Genomic DNA, 17856 nt, shown 5'->3' with positions numbered 1-17856 from the left:
CAAAGATGCTGAGATCTGATTCCCCCCCCCGTGCCCCCGCACTTATTTAATCAAAGGGTACATCATCATTCAGCACCTACTTCAGTCTCCTCCTAGACACTTGTCTAAAAGTGTGGAGTTGGAGGCCCCAAATAAACATCTCGGCTGGCGCACCTGTGGCGTTTCTCCCAGATGCGCAGCATACGTGTCATACTATACGTTCTCGTGCAAAGGGGCTGATGGGATTTGTGGTCCCACTTACATCATCATCGGTGTGGATGCACACTGGCCGCAGTTCGGACCAGCACGTTGCGAGCACGTCATTAATCTGCTTATATGGTTGAGGACGATACTACTCTCTGGAATATCCCATTCTGCAACAGGCATAGCCACATTTGGAACGGCATGTTATTATTGTATCGCCAGTCCTTACTCTGGGACCTTAGTGTGCTGAAAGGAGCGGGGTGGGGTTGCTATGGCACATCGCTATAAGCTGTCTCAGTGATTACAAATTTGGCTATGTTGTCGAGCTATGTTCTCTGTTGGGTGTGCTATTAGGCTCAACTTAGTCATAACATTTTAAAGTGAACCAGGACTTACTACTGTAACACTGACTATTGTATGTCGTCGTTCAGCCCAAGTATGTGTGTCTGTAAATACCACACCCATCTCTGCTCATATCGCAAAAGCAGGTGGGTCATGTTAGCTATTGTTTGTCTTAGTTTGTCAATGACATACCACTCCATATTGTTTGCAGTACGATTATTCATGATATAGTGGCTGGTGAGTTTAGTCGAGTCTTGTCTACATCGTATCATGCTTCTATGCTCACAGATGCGTGTGCCCCCCCCTTTTAGTTGTCATGCTGATGTCTTTTAGCTATCACGGAAAGCAAATGACATAGACCACGTTCTTACTATTACAGTTAGTTAATGTCCTAATCTCCCAAAGGATCTGTAGACCCACGTCTAGGTCTGTCGTCTTTTTTGTGAATTGGCATACGTTGCATTTCCCACATGGGTAGTGGCTCGATGGTAGAGATAAATGCCATAATGTAGACTGCGTGACCGTTGGTGCCTTGTCCTGAGGTTGTGTGTGGACCATCATGTCTCGAATTAAATTGATGCAGATATGTCCTCATAGTACTACAATGCACCCTTCCTTTGGGCTGTAAGGCCTGCTGTAGGGGTGACTTACATATATTGCAGGCAGTGTTTGCAGGCATGGCATACAGGATGTGTGCCATGTTGTGTTTTCACTTTTGTCTGGACCATGTCATGGAGCCTGCAATGGCAGTCTTTGAGTGTGGGGAGGGGTCCCTTACGGTGGCACAATACATGCTGCAGCCCTTAGGGACCCTCCTTATTAACTATGCGTTGTGTACTAGGGTGCCATTTACTAGGGACTTAAATAAGTGCTAAAGGTATTGCCAATTGAGGGAACAATTGCACAATTTTAGAGAAAGCGATCTGGTACCGGGGACCTGGTTAGCAGGAACCCAGCACACTTCAGTCACAATTTCATCAAATACCAGGCAAAAATTGGGGGTGACCATGGCTGAACGGGGCACTTTACTATAATGATGAGCCCATAAATTGTGTCAGGTGTTTTTAGGTAAGATTGTCCTTTCCGTTTGTTTCAGCCACTCTGAAAACCTATCTCGGTGTTAGCGCAAAAGAATAGAGGTGCATAGTTGGGTATTAGGTGCCACCAATCCATACAAGGGGCTTTAGGTCAGCCCAAAGCTTACCATTGGTTGGCTTTCTCATCCATCTCATTTGCTTCTTACTTCATGACTTTCCTTCCTCTTAATTTGTTTGGCCTTCCCTCAGAACACAGTTACTTTTCCATTGTTTTTAATTAATTAAGCTGTATTTGAATATTATACAATAATCATCAAAGAATATAGTACCATAAACACAATTTAGACAGTGCACATGTTAAACAATCAAGATCATACTCCTCCACAAATGCATAAAAATTAGTTCATCAATATAGCACAGTTACAAGTCCATTTCATTTCTTACATTAAAAAATCAGACTCAACAGGCTTACCGCTTCTCTCCTGTCCCACACGGACTAGAGCACTCCACCTCTTCCAGATTTGATATCCAAAGTGATATATGTTAGAACTGTGGCCTTGTTTGGCTGAACCTACTGTCCTTACCAACCTTAATGGTTTGGTTTTCTCACATCCTTAGCTATTTCAGATTCTCCAAACATGCTAGTTAGTTTTGTTTGGGGTATTTAGAGGAAGGAGGGGGTTACTTTGGACAACTAACTTGATAAGATTTAAGTGTTAATGTGACAGTGATAAACAGTCAACTGTTTTCTCTCTGGGAGGCCCATCTATTGTGATAATTATATATAACACCAGCACCCTTGATTTGTAAACAGTTTCCTGCATAAGCCTTGCTGTCAAAGTATGAGTTATGCCTTATAAACTTAGTAAAGAAATTGAGGATAAAAAATTAGAATAGTGCAAATCCCGAACTACATAAAAATTAGTCAATCGAGTTAACACAGTTAAAAAGCCAACTCATTCCTTATATGTAAAGCACTTTTGAGAATCAGCCAATCATTAATACAGACCACGAGGTGCTCAACTTATGCAAATATAGTATGGCCAATTTACACTTACTAAACTCTAACCCTCTTAAAAAGGAGTTATAAAAACGCTTGTTAAAACAGGAATAAAATCCATTATAAAAAACAAAATTAACCAGGCTTTAAAGTGAGCTTTTCTAGCATGGGCAAAGGAGACTAGATGCACAATATAACTGCCCAAGGGGAAAACATAGCTGCCATCTAATAATTCCTTATCAAAATCTAGTAGGACGGGTCCTGTCCTAGGATGGTGATCTGAAATCCTAATATGGCTCTCCCACGGGCGGTTTGAATGAGAATATATTCTTTATTCTAACCTTTCACCAACTCCACCTGATGCCTTAAAGCCAAAACAGATTTTTTTTTACTAAACTAATTTTTTCGTCTTGAGACAGGTTCTCTGGTTTGGCAGAAATCTGGTTTTCCTAAGGTGATGCACGTCGTTCTTATATATTCCAGCCAAGGAATAAGATGCATCCTGGCACAGGATAAGTAATTGTCAATGAGCTCTCTGTTAAGCACTGACAGAGGATTGCTCCAGACAGAGCATCATAACATTAAATGGGCATGATTTATAAGATCCACAGCATCCTGAAGCAATAATTCCTTGTGCAATAAATAAGTAGGGGAGCTCGACGGGAGACCAAGTAATCTTCTGCAGACTCTATTCTCTTCGCCCTGAAGACTTTGACCTTTTTAAAACCCCCATAAGCCTGACTAACAATGCACCCAAACGTTTTCTAGCCATAATAATGCATGGGAACTAAGATCCCAACAAGGTAACACTAACCCCCAGCTAGGAGAACTCACGGACACTTGAGATGCGGTTCTGACCTATAGGTAATTGCCTCATTTTAGCACTCCTTGGTACACATCCTATTACAAAAGTTGTTAGCATTAACCTCCAACTTCAAATTAATCATAAATTCAATGTAGCTGTTGTAAAGAAATGGCTCCCTGTTGCAGTTACCCCCCACTTTTTGCCTGATACTGATGCTGACTTGACTGAGAAGTGTGCTGGGACCCTGCTAACCAGGCCCCAGCACCAGTGTTCTTTCACCTAAAATGTACCATTGTCTCCACAATTGGCACAACCCTGGCACCCAGGTAAGTCCCTTATAACTGGTACCCCTAGTACCAAGAGCCCTGATGCCAGGGATGGTCTCTAAGGGCTGCAGCATGTCTTATGCCACCCTAGGGACCCCTCACTCAGCACAGACACACTGCTTGCCAGCTTGTGTGTGCTGGTGGGGAGAAAATGACAAAGTCGACATGGCACTCCCCTCAGGGTGCCATGCCAACCTCACACTGCCTGTGGCATAGCTAAGTCACCCCTCTAGCAGGCCTTACAGCCCTAAGGTAGGGTGCACAATACCACAGGTGAGGGCATAGGTGCATGAGCACTATGCCCCTATAGTGTTTAAGCAAAACCTTAGACATTGTAAGTGCAGGGTAGCCATAAGAGTATATGGTCTGGGAGTCTGTCAAAAACGAACTCCACAGCTCCATAATGGCTACACTGAATACTGGGAAGTTTAGTATCAAACTTCTCAGAATAATAAACCCACACTGATGCCAGTGTTGGATTTATAAAAAAAATGCACACAGAGGGCATCTTAGAGATGCCCCCTGTATTTTATCCAATTGTTCAGTGCAGGACTGACTGGTCTGTGCCAGCCTGCTGCTGAGAGACGAGTTTCTGACCCCATGTGGTGAGGGCCTTTGTGCTCTCTGGGGACAGAAACAAAAGCCTGCTCTGGGTGGAGATGCTTCACACCTCCCCCCTGCAGGAACTGTAACACCTAGTAGTGAGCCTCAAAGGCTCACGCTTCGTGTTACAATGCCCCAGGGCACTCCAGCTAGTGGAGATGCCCGCCCCCTGGACACAGCCCCCACTTTTGGCGGCAAGTCCAGGAGAGATAATGAGAAAAACAAGGAGGAGTCACTGGCCAGTCAGGACAGCCCCTAAGGTGTCCTGAGCTGAGGTGACTCTGACTTTTAGAAATCTTCCATCTTGCAGATGGAGGATTCCCCCAATAGGAATAGGGATGTGCCCCTCTCCCCTCAGGGAGGAGGCACAAAGTGGGTGTAGCCACCCTCAAGGACAGTAGCCATTGGCTACTGCCCTCCTAGACCTAAACACACCCCTAAATCGAGTATTTAGGGGGTCCCAGAACACAGCAAGATAGATTCCTGCAACCTAAGAAGAAGAGGACTGCTGATCTGGAAAACCCTGCAGAGAAGACGGAGACACCAACTGCTTTGGCCCCAGCTCTACCGGCCTGCCCCCCCTGGCCCCCCCCCCCCCCCCCCCCCCTTCTGAAGAAACTGCTCCAGCGACGCTTTTCCCAGGACCAGCGACCTCTGAATCCTCAGAGCACTGCCCTGCTCTAGAAGGTCCAAGAAACTCCAGAGAACAGCGGCCCTGTTCACCAAAGACTGCAACTTTGTTTCCAAAGAAGCAACTTCAAGACAACTGCGTTTCCCGCCAGAAGCGTGAGACTTGCAACTCTGCACCCGACGCCCCCGGCTCGACTTGTGGAGAACAAACACTTCAGGGAGGACTCCCCGGCGACTACGAGACCGTGAGTAGCCAGAGTTGCCCCCCCTGATCAACCACAGCAATGCCTGCAGAGGGAATCCCGAGGCTCCCCCTGACCGCGACTGCCTGACTCCCAGATCCCGACGCCTGGAAAAGACACTTCACCCGCAGCCCCCAGGACCTGAAAGATCGGAACTCCAGTGCAGGAGTGACCCCCAGGAGGCCCTCTCCCTTGCCCAGGAGGTGGTTACCCCGAGGAGCCCCCCCCCCCCCTTGCCTGCCTGCATCGCTGAAGAGACCCCTTGGTCTCCCATTGATTCCAATTGAAAACCCGACGTGTGTTTGCACACTGCACCCGGCCGCCCCCGTGCTGCTGAGGGTGTACTTTCTGTGCTAACTTGTGTCCCCCCGGTGCCCTACAAACCCCCCCTGACGCGGGTACTTACCTGCTGGCAGACTGGAACCAGGGCACCCCCTTCTCCATTGAAGCCTATGCGTTTTGGGTACCACTTTGAACTCTGCACCTGACCGGCCCTGAGCTGCTGGTGTGGTAACTTTGGGGTTGCTCTGAACCCCCAACGGTGGGCTACCTTGGACCCAAACTTGAACCCCGTAGGTGGTTTACTTACCTGCAAGAACTAACAATTACTTACCTCCCCTAGGAACTGTGAAAATTGCACTGTCTAGTTTTAAAATAGCTATATGTGTTTTATTTGAAAAGTATATATGCTATTGTGATTATTCAAAGTTCCTAAAGTACTTACCTGCAATACCTTTCATGCAAAGTATTACATGTAGAATTTGAACCTGTGGTTCTTAAAATAAACTAAGAAAATATATTTTTCTATACAAAAACCTATTGGCCTGGAATTGTCTCTGAGTGTGTGTTCCTCATTTATTGCCTGTGTGTACGTCAAACAAATGCTTAGCACTACTCCTTTGATAAGCCTACTGCTCGACCACACTACCACAAAATAGAGCATTAGTATTATCTCTTTTTGCCACTATCTTACCTCTAAGGGAAACCTTGGACTCTGTGCATACTATTCCTTACTTTGAAATAGTGCATACAGAGCCAACTTCCTACAGCTGTCTATTAGGATTTTGAGCCCCTGTGGCATTCTTAAAAACAGAACTGCATATTTTGCATTAGGACAGGAGGCTTTTTTTTTTTTTTTTTAAATGTCTGTGACATCTACAGCCTTAGCCATCAAAGCCTTCTCCAACCTCATAACATATATAATAAAAAAAGTATTGAGGCAGACACGCACCCTTAGCACACCCTAGTCCTAAACTGCATGAGTCAGTGCACACCTGGTTTTCCCTCGTATCGAACAACAAATGAAAGCTCATAATGAAGAGCCCGTAGAAATCCCAGTAGTAAATTATTGACCTACATGGCCTCCACCGTGGCTCACAAAAGTGACCTCGCCACACAGTCATATGTGCAGAAGAGGTCTATAAAGGCCAAGAAAATAGATCCTTGCTTGGTAGTAGTGTAATTACTGACCCCAAGATATGCTTTGAGACAATGTTCCAAAGTCCCCAAACCAGTTTGAAGCCCATACTCTAGTTTTTTTTAAATGACTCTCTGTTGTCCTCAACCCAGCTTATCATCCTGTTGAACGATCCTGCCTACAATCTTAACCATAAAATCTAGGCTGGAAATTGGCTGATAACACTTTGGGTCATCCTGCTTTCCCTGTTTAGAAACTGCCACTATGATGGATGTTTTCCAAGACAAACCAATTCTCCATGTCTGGTTAATACAATTAGTAATAAGGTGGAGCCCAAAGATCTAGATTACATTTATATAGGTCCATTGGGAGGCCTATCAGGCCCAGGCACCTCATTAACGGGGCTTACAGTGATAGCTTCAAACTGTTCTGACAAGGAAAATTCAATGTATAAAACAGGGTGATGCGCAGGTCACATTATTAGACACACCAGTGATATAAATCTTGCTAAAATGGTTAACACTCTGATCCTGGCTGATATATACATCTAGTGAACTTTGCTCATCTTTCATCCATCTAAGATTATTAGCAGTATTCCTAAAACGATTAGCATCTTTCATCTTACAGGCATTAACTAAATTAGCACAGGTGTCAGACTGAAGTTCTAGTTTCCTTTGCTTCAGTGTTAACTTGTACAAATTCCTATTCTAGAAAAAGCAGCACAATCCCTCCGGTCAGCCTGAAGAGCCTGATAAAGTTGGACACAAGCTCTTCTGTGGCTACTGTCAAACCGAGAATGGGACCCAGCAGCCTGTTGTCTGTCTGGTTTATTAAAAGGTCTCTGATTCAGCCCAGTTCTTCATAAACAACAACCGATTGCAGAGTCTCAATTCTCAATTAGTGGCAGATGCACTACACCTAACCTAGACAGACTGCTATATCCTCTCCCTTCAAACTAGCCTTCTGTCATTGCTTTTAAACTAGAGCTCATCCCATCTTCCTTCAGTGCTGCCTGTTTCTCAACTGAGGTTGCCATCATAATAGTTAATGGATTGTGGTCACTAAACACACTGTGTTCAATTACTCCCCAATAACCAGTGGCATCAGATGTCTATAAATAAATATATATCGAACACTGACTCACGATCACCGAAATGTAAGGTATGTTTTTGTGAAAAGCACCTGTGAGCGCCATAGCATTAAACAGATCTAACTTAGAAATATAGATAGACAACAACCCTGACAATCTTGTCCCTGAGGTGCAAGTCCCCATGTTCGTCCCATAAACAGACTTTCATCATAAATGGTGAAATCACTACCTAGCATGGCACTGAAATCCCAAGCTAGTATCACATTTAACCCCCCTACTCCTTATTTGAGACCTGTCAACATAACGGTCAGAAAAAGCAAAAAGCTGTGTGAAATTGAGGTTAGTAGCAAATGTAAAATTATCAGTATAAAAATGATTAATGAATCGAAAGTGCTATCCCACACCTAATAAAATGTCCATGTCAAATCAGAACCATAATTTAGCACTTTCATATGACAACCCAGAGTTTATCTTAAACCAGGTAGTCAGCCCTGCACGCGTACCACCCCACTGATTAGGGAACTGCAGCAGCTGAAAACGCAGTGGCATCCACAAAAATCTTCATTGGTGGACTAGGTTTCTTGAAGCATGATTACATTAAACTCCAAGACATAATCCATACAGCAAAAAAAAATTTTTGGGCCATACCAGCAACATTCCAACTCAAAATTTTAAGTCCCCCTTGCCCACCGGAAAGATTAACTGAGCCAGGAAAGTTAACATATGGAGACACAAACTACAGCTTAGCTACTGCTACAAAAGGATCCCCCTAACAGCCATCGTTAACACCTGTTAATGGGTACAGCAAGTTGGTCACATACGAGGCTTCCCTCAGACTGACACCCCAGTCAGTCACACTCCTGTACACTTGAGAGTACTGAAAAACAGTTTTGGATTATGGGAGGGGCAGCCCACTTAAGTGGAGAATAGAAGCATGCAGGTCTGGCTCCAGGTCCAGGTAAGCACCTAGCAACGTTCAAACATATTTGTAAAAAGCCCAAAGGAAGGACTTTCATGGAACGTCGGGCAGCCATTCGGAATTACATTTTTGCAAAAAGGACTCCACAAGCCACGATTTCTTGAAATTCACAATGACACAATCACCCTCAAATTCCATAACCATGGGAGCGACCCATCCCACCCTGCTTGCAAACAGAACCTCATTAAACAGCCGCAACCTGTTATTAATGTTTCTGTGCAACAAGTGTATAAATTTATTTACAAACTACCACAGATATCTTATGTCCATCAGAGACGGGATAGGGGATAGTGAGAAGGAAAGTCCTTCTGTCTTTCAGCCAAAATAACCTCTTTTGAGCCTCACAGACCATGGCTACATCGATTGTCCTTCATATAGGATTCAGTGTTATCCAGGCAAAAAAGGAAAGGGTAAAGGCAGTTGTCCAGAGTAGCCTTGAGTTGCACATTGAATCGATGACAATGTCTGATTTACTGGTTTCCAAATCAAACCCTGCCTAGATGAAGACAGAACAGCGGCAGAAGAATCTAACAACACAATTCGTAGTTCCAGGGCCCTTTTTTTTTTTTTTCCTTTTAGCAGGATGTGCCATGTCAGTCACAGGCAAGCAAGTAGTGAAAGCAGTGGTGGCTGCTACCACATGGCCATGTGCGCAGAGCCCTCCCCCATCTGGATCAGACATATGATTCACAATGGGGCTTTCAGGGCTCAAGGGCATGAGGACCCCAGAGACCCCAGAGCCTGTAAGGCTGCAGTACAGGAGAAAGCATAGAGGGAGATCTGCTGTTCCACTAATTGTATCTCCTGATCAGTGACCCCCACGCTTGAACATAAAAACCTCCAAGGACGTGCTCCTAATACCCGGCCCGGGCTCTTAAGGGCAGTGACTGGCCTGCTTTTCACCCGGTCGCATCCCACGCAAGCTGTAGAGGCTGCCTTTATACACTCCAGGTGTGCATTGTATGTGCCCTGCTCCCAGGCAGTGTAGGTTGGCTGTCTGTAGGAAGCTGTCTCTCTTTATAGTGTACCAAAATGAGGTGCGCTGTGCAGAGAGACCAGGTTTCCCCTATTAGTGCACAGTGCTTGCTTTAACAATTCCAAGATGCTCTTTTGGTGGTAGTGTGGTCGGGCAGTCTTAGACGTACCAAAGGGGAGTGTTTGGTATTTGTTGCACACACACAGTTAATAAATGAGACACAAACTCAATAAAATTGTATTACATTTTAGACTCCAAAATCAGGTATGTACTTTCTGAGTTAGCGATTTTTAGAAACAGAAAAAATAAGGCTGTCAGATTGAGGCATGAGCCTTGAACGTGATTATGTTGTCCGATGGGAGAAACATACACTGCATAGTGTCACTTGCAAATGACTTACAGGACTGTTCTTCTGGACTTAAGGTAAGTAGGGGCCAAGGTCCTTAGAACTACCAACAGTTCAGTTTACCTGCCCTGGTGTGTCTGGGTGCAGAGGGGTCTACAGCTGTGTTAGCCTCGGAAGCTACACGCTAAAGTCAGTGGGGAAATGTACCTGTAAGAAAAGGCTGCAAGTGGGGATTGGGGGACCAGTCCGGCAGAACCCAAAGGAGGTCTTAACTCTTGAGGGTCTCGAGTCCACAGAGACACAATCTGTTTTAATGGACTCAGGCTAGGAGGGGCGGGGAATTGGGTGGGTACGTGCTTTGTCCGTCTGGTTGGCGAGTTTGAGGCTCTCACAGCTCTTGTACCTGCAGAAGAGGGGAAAGAAACTCAGCAAGACGACTTCTGGCATGGAGCTTGGCTCTTTCAAAGTCCTTCTACGTGCAGGAAAGTTTTGGTGGCTGTAGTGTTCAAACTGATCACAAACAAGCCTTGGTGCTAGCAGCTGGCTGGGATACCTTGGGTATGGATGCAGGGAAGTCCATAGCTAGTCCACAGTTCTTGCGTCTTCGGCACTTTTAGTCGGTCGAATCTGCATTCATGGTGTCGAGGGCCACCTAAATACTGAATTTAGGGGTGTTAAGGGTAGTGAAGGTTATTAGCCAATTGGCTATCTACCGCTGGGTTCACGACACTTCCTATATGACCACTTCCTGTGTAGAGTGGACATAACCCTGTCTCAGAGTTCCTAATTCCACCAAAAACATGAGTGGTGAAACCCTTCCTTATTGGAGCACGTCAGGCAGCCCACTTTCAGGCTGTGACTAGCCTGAAGGTGCAACCCACCTACTGAATAAGCTAGTTTCCCGTCTGTCCTGGTTCCAAATGAGCCTCAGGGCAGGGGGTAGCATTCCCCAGGTCTGGGGGAAGCTAGGGTCACATATCAAAAGGCAGCAGAGGCTTCGAAGCCTCCAGGCCCAGATTTGCCATTCTGCTGGAGGAGATGATAACACCTTCCTCCAGAACGGGCATTGTTTCTGGTCTCCGAGCGCGCACTCTCACTTCCAGGGGGTCAGAATCTTGTCTGTGGTGGCAGGCTGCCCGATACCAGTCAGCCAGCACAGTAGAAGACTAGTATGTTTCAGGGGGTGCCTCTAAGGTGCCCCTTGGGTGCATGTCATAATAAATTCAGTACTGGCATCAGTATGGGTTTATTAAGACGAGGTGTTTGATAAACACCATAGGTTTCAGTGAAGCCATTATGTAGCTGGGTAACTTGTAATGACCAGTGCCCAGTACATACCTTAAGACAGCTTCCCTGTACACTTGTAATACCTGGTAATCGAGCTAGACATCACAGGGGCATATCTGCTCATGCAGATATGTCCTCGTATAAAATATAATGCACCCTTCCGCAGTGTTCAAGGCCTGCTGCAAGGGTGACTCGCATATATCATATGCAGTGACTTTGACACAGCACACATGTTGTGTTTTCACCTATGGTTTGCACTAAGACATGCAGCCTGCAGAGGCAGTCTATATGCAATTTGTAGGGGTATCCCTTAGTGTGGCATAATACATGCTGCAGCCCTGAGGGACCCTCTTTAGTACCAATGACCTAGGCCCCAGGGGCACCATTTACTAGGGACTTGTAGGGGTGTTAAAGAGTATGCCAATTGTACACAATTAGACCATTTTACCTTGTTTTTAGGGAAAGAGCACTAGCATGGGGACCTGGTTACCAGGGACCGAGTTCACCTTCAGTTGAAAAACCTCAATACCAGTGGCAAAAAATGGGGGTGATCATGTCAAAAAGAGTACTTTCCTATAATGTTGCAGTCAAGGATAATGCGAAATTCAATTTGGGATGAAAAAAATATTAATCTGCTTGACTCCTCAGGCTCGAAGCGGGCCCCTAGGGGTAGATTCCACAAGATCAGGGTCATCAAACTAGCCGTACAAAAATATTCGAAGGCTGGGCTGTTCATACTGGCCCGAGAACACCAGTGACTAGAGGCATCCAAATACCAGAGGCAAGGAGCAAGAGTTCAAGAAGCCTGAACGCCCAAAGAAAAGGCATACCAAATCCTACAGGGGCAAGCTTCCAATTGATGCAGCACACAGGCTTCCTCTGCAACTCAATCCCATTTACACCATCACCTGGAGGAGAGGTAATCCTTTCACAGTGGTGCCTTAATTGTAACTACTGGGGTCAAGAAGGTTTGGGGCCATGTGCCTAGTGAAGACCCACATGCTGCTGCAAACACTACAGTATGGTCCACCCTGTGGCCCCTGGAGCTTTCTTCTCACCCACAGCTTCCTCCGTGAATACTTATCTTTTTATTTGGATGACTAGTATCCTTCCACTGCTTACATTCTGGTAAGTGTTTTTTCTTGTGTCTTCGGAACTCATGTGAATACATGTTTTTCACGCCTTCTCTCTCGTGTGCTGCTGTGCTTCTCAAATGAAATCCTACCCTGCGCTCTGTGTTACTTCCCCTTTGAACCGCCCTATCTCATCTGTTACTTCCCCCAGTCCCTGCCGGTTTTCTTTTTTCTTTTTTTATGAAAAATGAATGTTTACAACTCCCCTTCCGTCGCCAATAGCTTCTCTGCTGCTCAGTGCTTACGAACACCATTCTGCCTGCTCGACCTTTGCTCCCCCTCTCCCTGTCTTGATTGTTTAAATTTATTTATTTGGCGGGTCCAGTGGCTTTATTATGCTCCTTGCCCACTCCTTTCTTTTTCTTTTGTTTTTTTTCTAATAAAAAAAGCTCTTTTGGGAACTTTTTATATTCTTTGAATTTTTATCTCCAAGATAGGCATCCACCATCCCGGAACAGTAAATTAGATAGAAACAAATTGAACATGTACTCACAAGGGCGGTGACGGGGTGGCCACAATAGCGTATTGATGCATGTGCGTGTATGACTTGTAGGCTTTTTTGGCCAATGTTTTTCGTATCTGCAAACAAGCATCTTTTTTCTTTTATCCTATGCAGAACAGCATTGGCTACACCATTAAAATGTGAGGACTATTGCCTTTACCTGCTTGTTTTTTATGTGTTCAGTAGTTTTCTTTTGATACCTAGCAGAGGGCTACGTTCTATGGATACCCACACCAAGCTGATGTTGTTCCCATGATGGCAATATTTTCTTTTTACAGTTGTGAAGTTGAGAATTTTGAGTGCAAATGGTCAGCTTACTTTATAGGTGAAAACAGGATCTGATAACAGGGTGACACTGCAAAAGGCGTAGAATATTTTAAGTCACCTTGATCATTGCCTAGGTGAAAGTCGCTAAGATGAAATAACTTGGAAGGTAATTTCTGTAAAATCATGTTTTCTCGAAAACCTTGATTTCTGTGCAGTTGTCCCAGGGATCCTACTGTGGAGTAACATAGGGAGCACCTATTGTTTGAGATGACATTTATATATTGTTAGCACTCATTCAAAAATTTGCATCTCTTACTTCATTTAACAGTTTTCTGCTGAAGAGAAATTCAGTTTTCCAATGTCCCCCCCCCCGCACTCCCGACATGACACCATACCATGCTTAATTGCAGGATGTTGTTTGCTGTGGTCGGAACCAAAATCCTGCACTACCGTACTTTGTGAGGTTCAGCTAGCAATTTTTGGAATTTGATGTGGAATGACCCTGTATATCCCTTGACTGCTTTGTACAGTTTGACTCCTCCCTTTAACCGTGCCCCCTCACTCAAGGCCTTCAGCCTAATTGTTATTGCAAACGCCAGATGTTTCTACTGCCTGATGACACCTTCTGGTGAAGTTTCTGCTTTTGCCGTTATATGTAATGTTTTTGGATCCAAATAATGCACAATTATCTATAACATAATTTCTGGTTTCATCATAATTTCATAATTAAAGTATAATATAACATAAGAAATATACTGTTGTTTCCTAGCTATACAACTGAGGATAAAGACTTGAGATTGAAAAAATCATGTTATTTGAGCATATTTGCTTAAAGTTCTTTTTTTACATCCAGCTGCATTATTGATATTTGGGCGAAATTATTTTTTGATATCCTTGTGTTTAAGAATATTAAGCTCCCAGCTTCTCACACATTACTTTTGTCTTTGGCATTGTCTTTGGCATCTTTTATATATTAAAAAGGTCATGCGCAGTATTTCAATTATTAACTGTGGGAAAGGAACATCTTTGACTTCAAGAAGTTTTACATATTTTGACAGTCTAAAATACTTTGTTGTTCCCTTTGTAGAGGCAGAAAAAGTTGCTCAAGTGGCAGAAATCAAGTTTGCTCAAAAGGTGATGGAAAAAGAAACAGAGAAAAGAATTTCAGAGATTGAAGGTAAGGGTGAACATGCTCAACTTAGAATGTAACCTTTTTATAAAGTGATTAAGTGCTAAATATTCTATAGGTATTTTAGGGGTTAGGGTAAAGGGAGAAGGTAGTCACAGTGGACTTTTTCAGCAATTACGCAATCAATTCACTGAGAGGCAGTGATGAATGATTATTTTCTCCCTAGTTAATGTCCCTTGGTGCACTGAAGACTAGTCTCCACTCACATTCTTACTTAAAGTTTGAATATTAGGGTGAATAATAGGGCCTGTAATCTAAGCATTCATCTGCGCCTTTGAGAGCTCATGATACAGACTCCCTCTAGTTTGTAGAACACAGGTTACAAACTCCTCTATATCCGTGCATTGTTGTCTGTTGTCTGGCATCAAACATAAGAATACTTTTCCAAAATGCTTTGAAAAAGTGTCAAGTCAAAGGGACATCCTCTCACATTAATCAAAGATTTATTCTGTGTCATCTTAATATACTTGAATTTTCTGCATGGGTTTGTCTTAGTTTAATAAATCCTGAAGGTACCACAGTACAGAGTAATTTCCTTGCAGGTCTTGACCTTCCTGTTCAATCGCCTAGCAGGAAATCTCTGCAAGGATTGCAAAATTGTATCACTTTATTAGGGAGGCTTAGTTTGTTTACAATATTTCATTTGTTGTTGCTTGGGCCATTGCTCTGTCCTCTTTAGCTCTTGCATGCCATTAGGCTGTGCCGATCGGAAATACTCCTTTGGTCCCCATTGTGGAAAAGTTCTCTTGTTCTTCTGGTCTCTCGTATAGCCATTTCTTTCGGTTGACTGTTGTTAGTTTGTACACAATCCATTCTTACAGCTGTCCGTGGGTGTGAGAAAGTGAATCCTTAGTTGTGGTGAATGATAGCCCACCACAGGCACTAATGTCACTATTGTTGTTAGTGCCACAAAAAATCCAATAAGGGGAACCGGAGATATTAATCTTATAAAATTTTAAATAAAGCTAGTGCCTATTGCAGGAAATCGGTTTCTCTAGACCAAGTTTGACCTCCTGACTTAGTCTCTGAAATGGAAGTAAAAAATCCTCATTTGACAAGGCAGCAGACTGTGACGGATTTCATAAGGTTGGATGGCTGTTGGAGCTCAGATTTCCCGGGACGGGGTGGGGGTGGGGGGGTGGGGGGATAAGCAGTTGAAGCAGGATACCTTTTCCATGACTTCTCTCTAAGACGTACTTGCTAATGTGGAGAAGCTCCAAGTGGGAATAACCCGAATCTTTGGCCCAGTGGCAATGCACCTTTGTCGAATTGACTTAGTGGGTTTGTCCCAGTCTTCTGTTTGAAATGTTTTCAAGACTTTTTTTTGGAGAATTAAGTTCCAGGTTTAGGTTAGGCAGGAGGAGTACACTCTGACATGCACCAAGGGCTCCACATCATCAGGAACAGCACTTGGGAGTCAGAACTCACTCCAATAAAAGCCACCAGCAGGGTCTAAGGCAGATCCATTTGTAACTGGTCAGTCTGGTTCTCAGGAAAGTGGGTGTCTTGTAGTTTTGTGTCCCTTTAGCGGAACAGGTCGTCAGCCAACTGCCTTTGGATTCCAATTATTAGTCCTGTATACAAATGGGAGCATGTTTAGTTTTTGGGTTTCGCCTCACAGGTCAGTTGTATCCCTTCTGTAATCCACAGGTTCAGTAGAGTTCTGAAGAGAGTGCCCATATTTATGCTTTACTGTAGCCCGTTTTTTTTTGGGGGGGGGTGATAAATCTGGGCTCCTTCCTAACCAACAAGGAAAACGTTTGCAGGGGTAACCCTTCCCCCTTTTACAGAAGTTTCTATGTGCTGTACTGCAAATGATCCTAGAGGATCCATCGCTACCTAAAACCAAAATGGCAGAACCTTTCATCTCCTGTGCAGAGCTCCTGTGCCCACCCTTGAAGTGTGGCCAGAGAAATGAGTAAACCACTGTGTGGTCACTCAAACTGATTGTGTTCCTCTTCCACTGAGATTGGTGTGGCTGGGTAGAAGGACAGTTGAGAGGGCAGACCCAGGTTTGATCTACAAGTGACAGTGACAGGGTAGGTATCATTGGAAGATATGCGAAGGGCTGGGCACAGCTCCCAGGCCATCCTGTTAAGATGGACAACTTCTCCCCAAACCCAAGGCCTTTGTCTCTGCTATGGGCGCCAGTTCACACCGAATCAAGGAGCTTTTCAGCTTTTTGGAGAAATGAGAAGCTCAGGTATTCAGGCTTCCTGAGGCAGGCTAAAGATAACATTTTAAAAGTACCCTTTGTGAAATATTTTTACAAATCCAACTTACCAATGAATTGGATTTGTAACAAGTAATTTAGAATGTGACGTTATTAACTTTAATAAAGTATCCCAGTGCATTCCTGTGGAACAGCTAACCCTTCTGCTGTGAAAATAGCTTTTAAGGCATTGTCCTTGTAAGGACATATTTAACATTAAACGTTTTATATCCTCCTTTTAAATATAATGTACCCTGCCTTAAGGGCATTAAAGTCCTAATAAGGGGAAACTTATGAATATTTAAACGGACTGTTATTGCCGGTCAAAGGGGTTATTTTGGCAAGTGGAATTCGCAGTTTAAACCTGCATAGCAAAGTTACTAGTGGCAGGCCAGCAGCCATATTTTGCATTGTCACTTTAGTGGTGGCACAATATGTGCTGCAGTCCACAAGTGACACATAACTTTCAGGCCCTGGGTATACTTTGTACCATATTCTAGTGACGTCTTGGTAAGTTAAACATGTCAATTAGAAATATAGCCAATGTCGACATTTTTTAGAGGTCAGAGGTCAGAGGACAGGCACTGTGGCCTGGATAGCAAATTCTCAATGCAGAGAGTAAAAAATCAGCAGCATCTGTCCAAAATATGCAGGGGGGCTCACTGTATCTTCCTAAATATTTCTTTGTTCAGGGAAGGTTTTGTTTTTAGGTTTTGCCTTACAGAAATTCAGTCATTCGGAATCCATGGCTGTAATCCAGTGCAGATTTCGCCATGGATTTGTTTTATAAACTGATCTGTAGTGCTTGAAAATACCAAGGCTCTTACTTGCTCAATCTTTAATTTTATTGTTCATTCTTGAAGTCCATCTCTGATTTCTCCTTTTTTTTTCTTTTCTTCCATCGTAACTACTTTCTCCCATATATTTGGGGTGGCTATTAGGCAAGCCTTACCTCATGTTTGTCCATGTGCTATGTAGTGAAAGGTTTTATTCTCTATCTGATTATCCGAGTTTTCAGGTCAACTTCAAATAGGATGATGATTTTAAAAGTCACTAGGTCTTTTGCAATTTCATAAGGCACCAGGATATTGTTGATACAGTCATAAACTTGTATGTTGGAAGTGCATCTTTGTCAGTGGAGCGTGTATTTTTGGCAGAAGCCAATTTAATTTTATATATCACTTTTAGGGGAGTGTAGTCCTTTAGGCCAGTTGTTGGATCCTGTAACTGCAGTTTCTATTCCCTTAGTTATGTAGAATTCTTTATATATATATCTTGACTCTGTTATAG

General features: G+C 43.9%; 1 protein-coding gene across 2 annotated transcripts in view; it reads left to right on the top strand.

Moving 5' to 3' along the window:
• ERLIN2 (ER lipid raft associated 2) overlaps positions 1 to 17856 on the top strand; it is a 307636-nt gene that overhangs the window by 174407 nt on the left and 115373 nt on the right. For both annotated transcript variants that reach the window (XM_069213801.1, XM_069213802.1), the window contains exon 10: positions 14253 to 14342. In XM_069213801.1, coding sequence (XP_069069902.1) covers positions 14253 to 14342 — 90 coding nt within the window. The remainder of the gene's footprint in view (positions 1 to 14252; positions 14343 to 17856) is intronic.

Source organism: Pleurodeles waltl, chromosome 11 (genome assembly GCF_031143425.1).
Source record: "Pleurodeles waltl isolate 20211129_DDA chromosome 11, aPleWal1.hap1.20221129, whole genome shotgun sequence".
Classification (NCBI taxonomy): Eukaryota; Metazoa; Chordata; class Amphibia; order Caudata; family Salamandridae; genus Pleurodeles; species Pleurodeles waltl.
The sequence above is the reverse complement of the archived record's forward strand: the minus strand, read 5'-3'. Positions and strand labels throughout refer to the sequence as shown.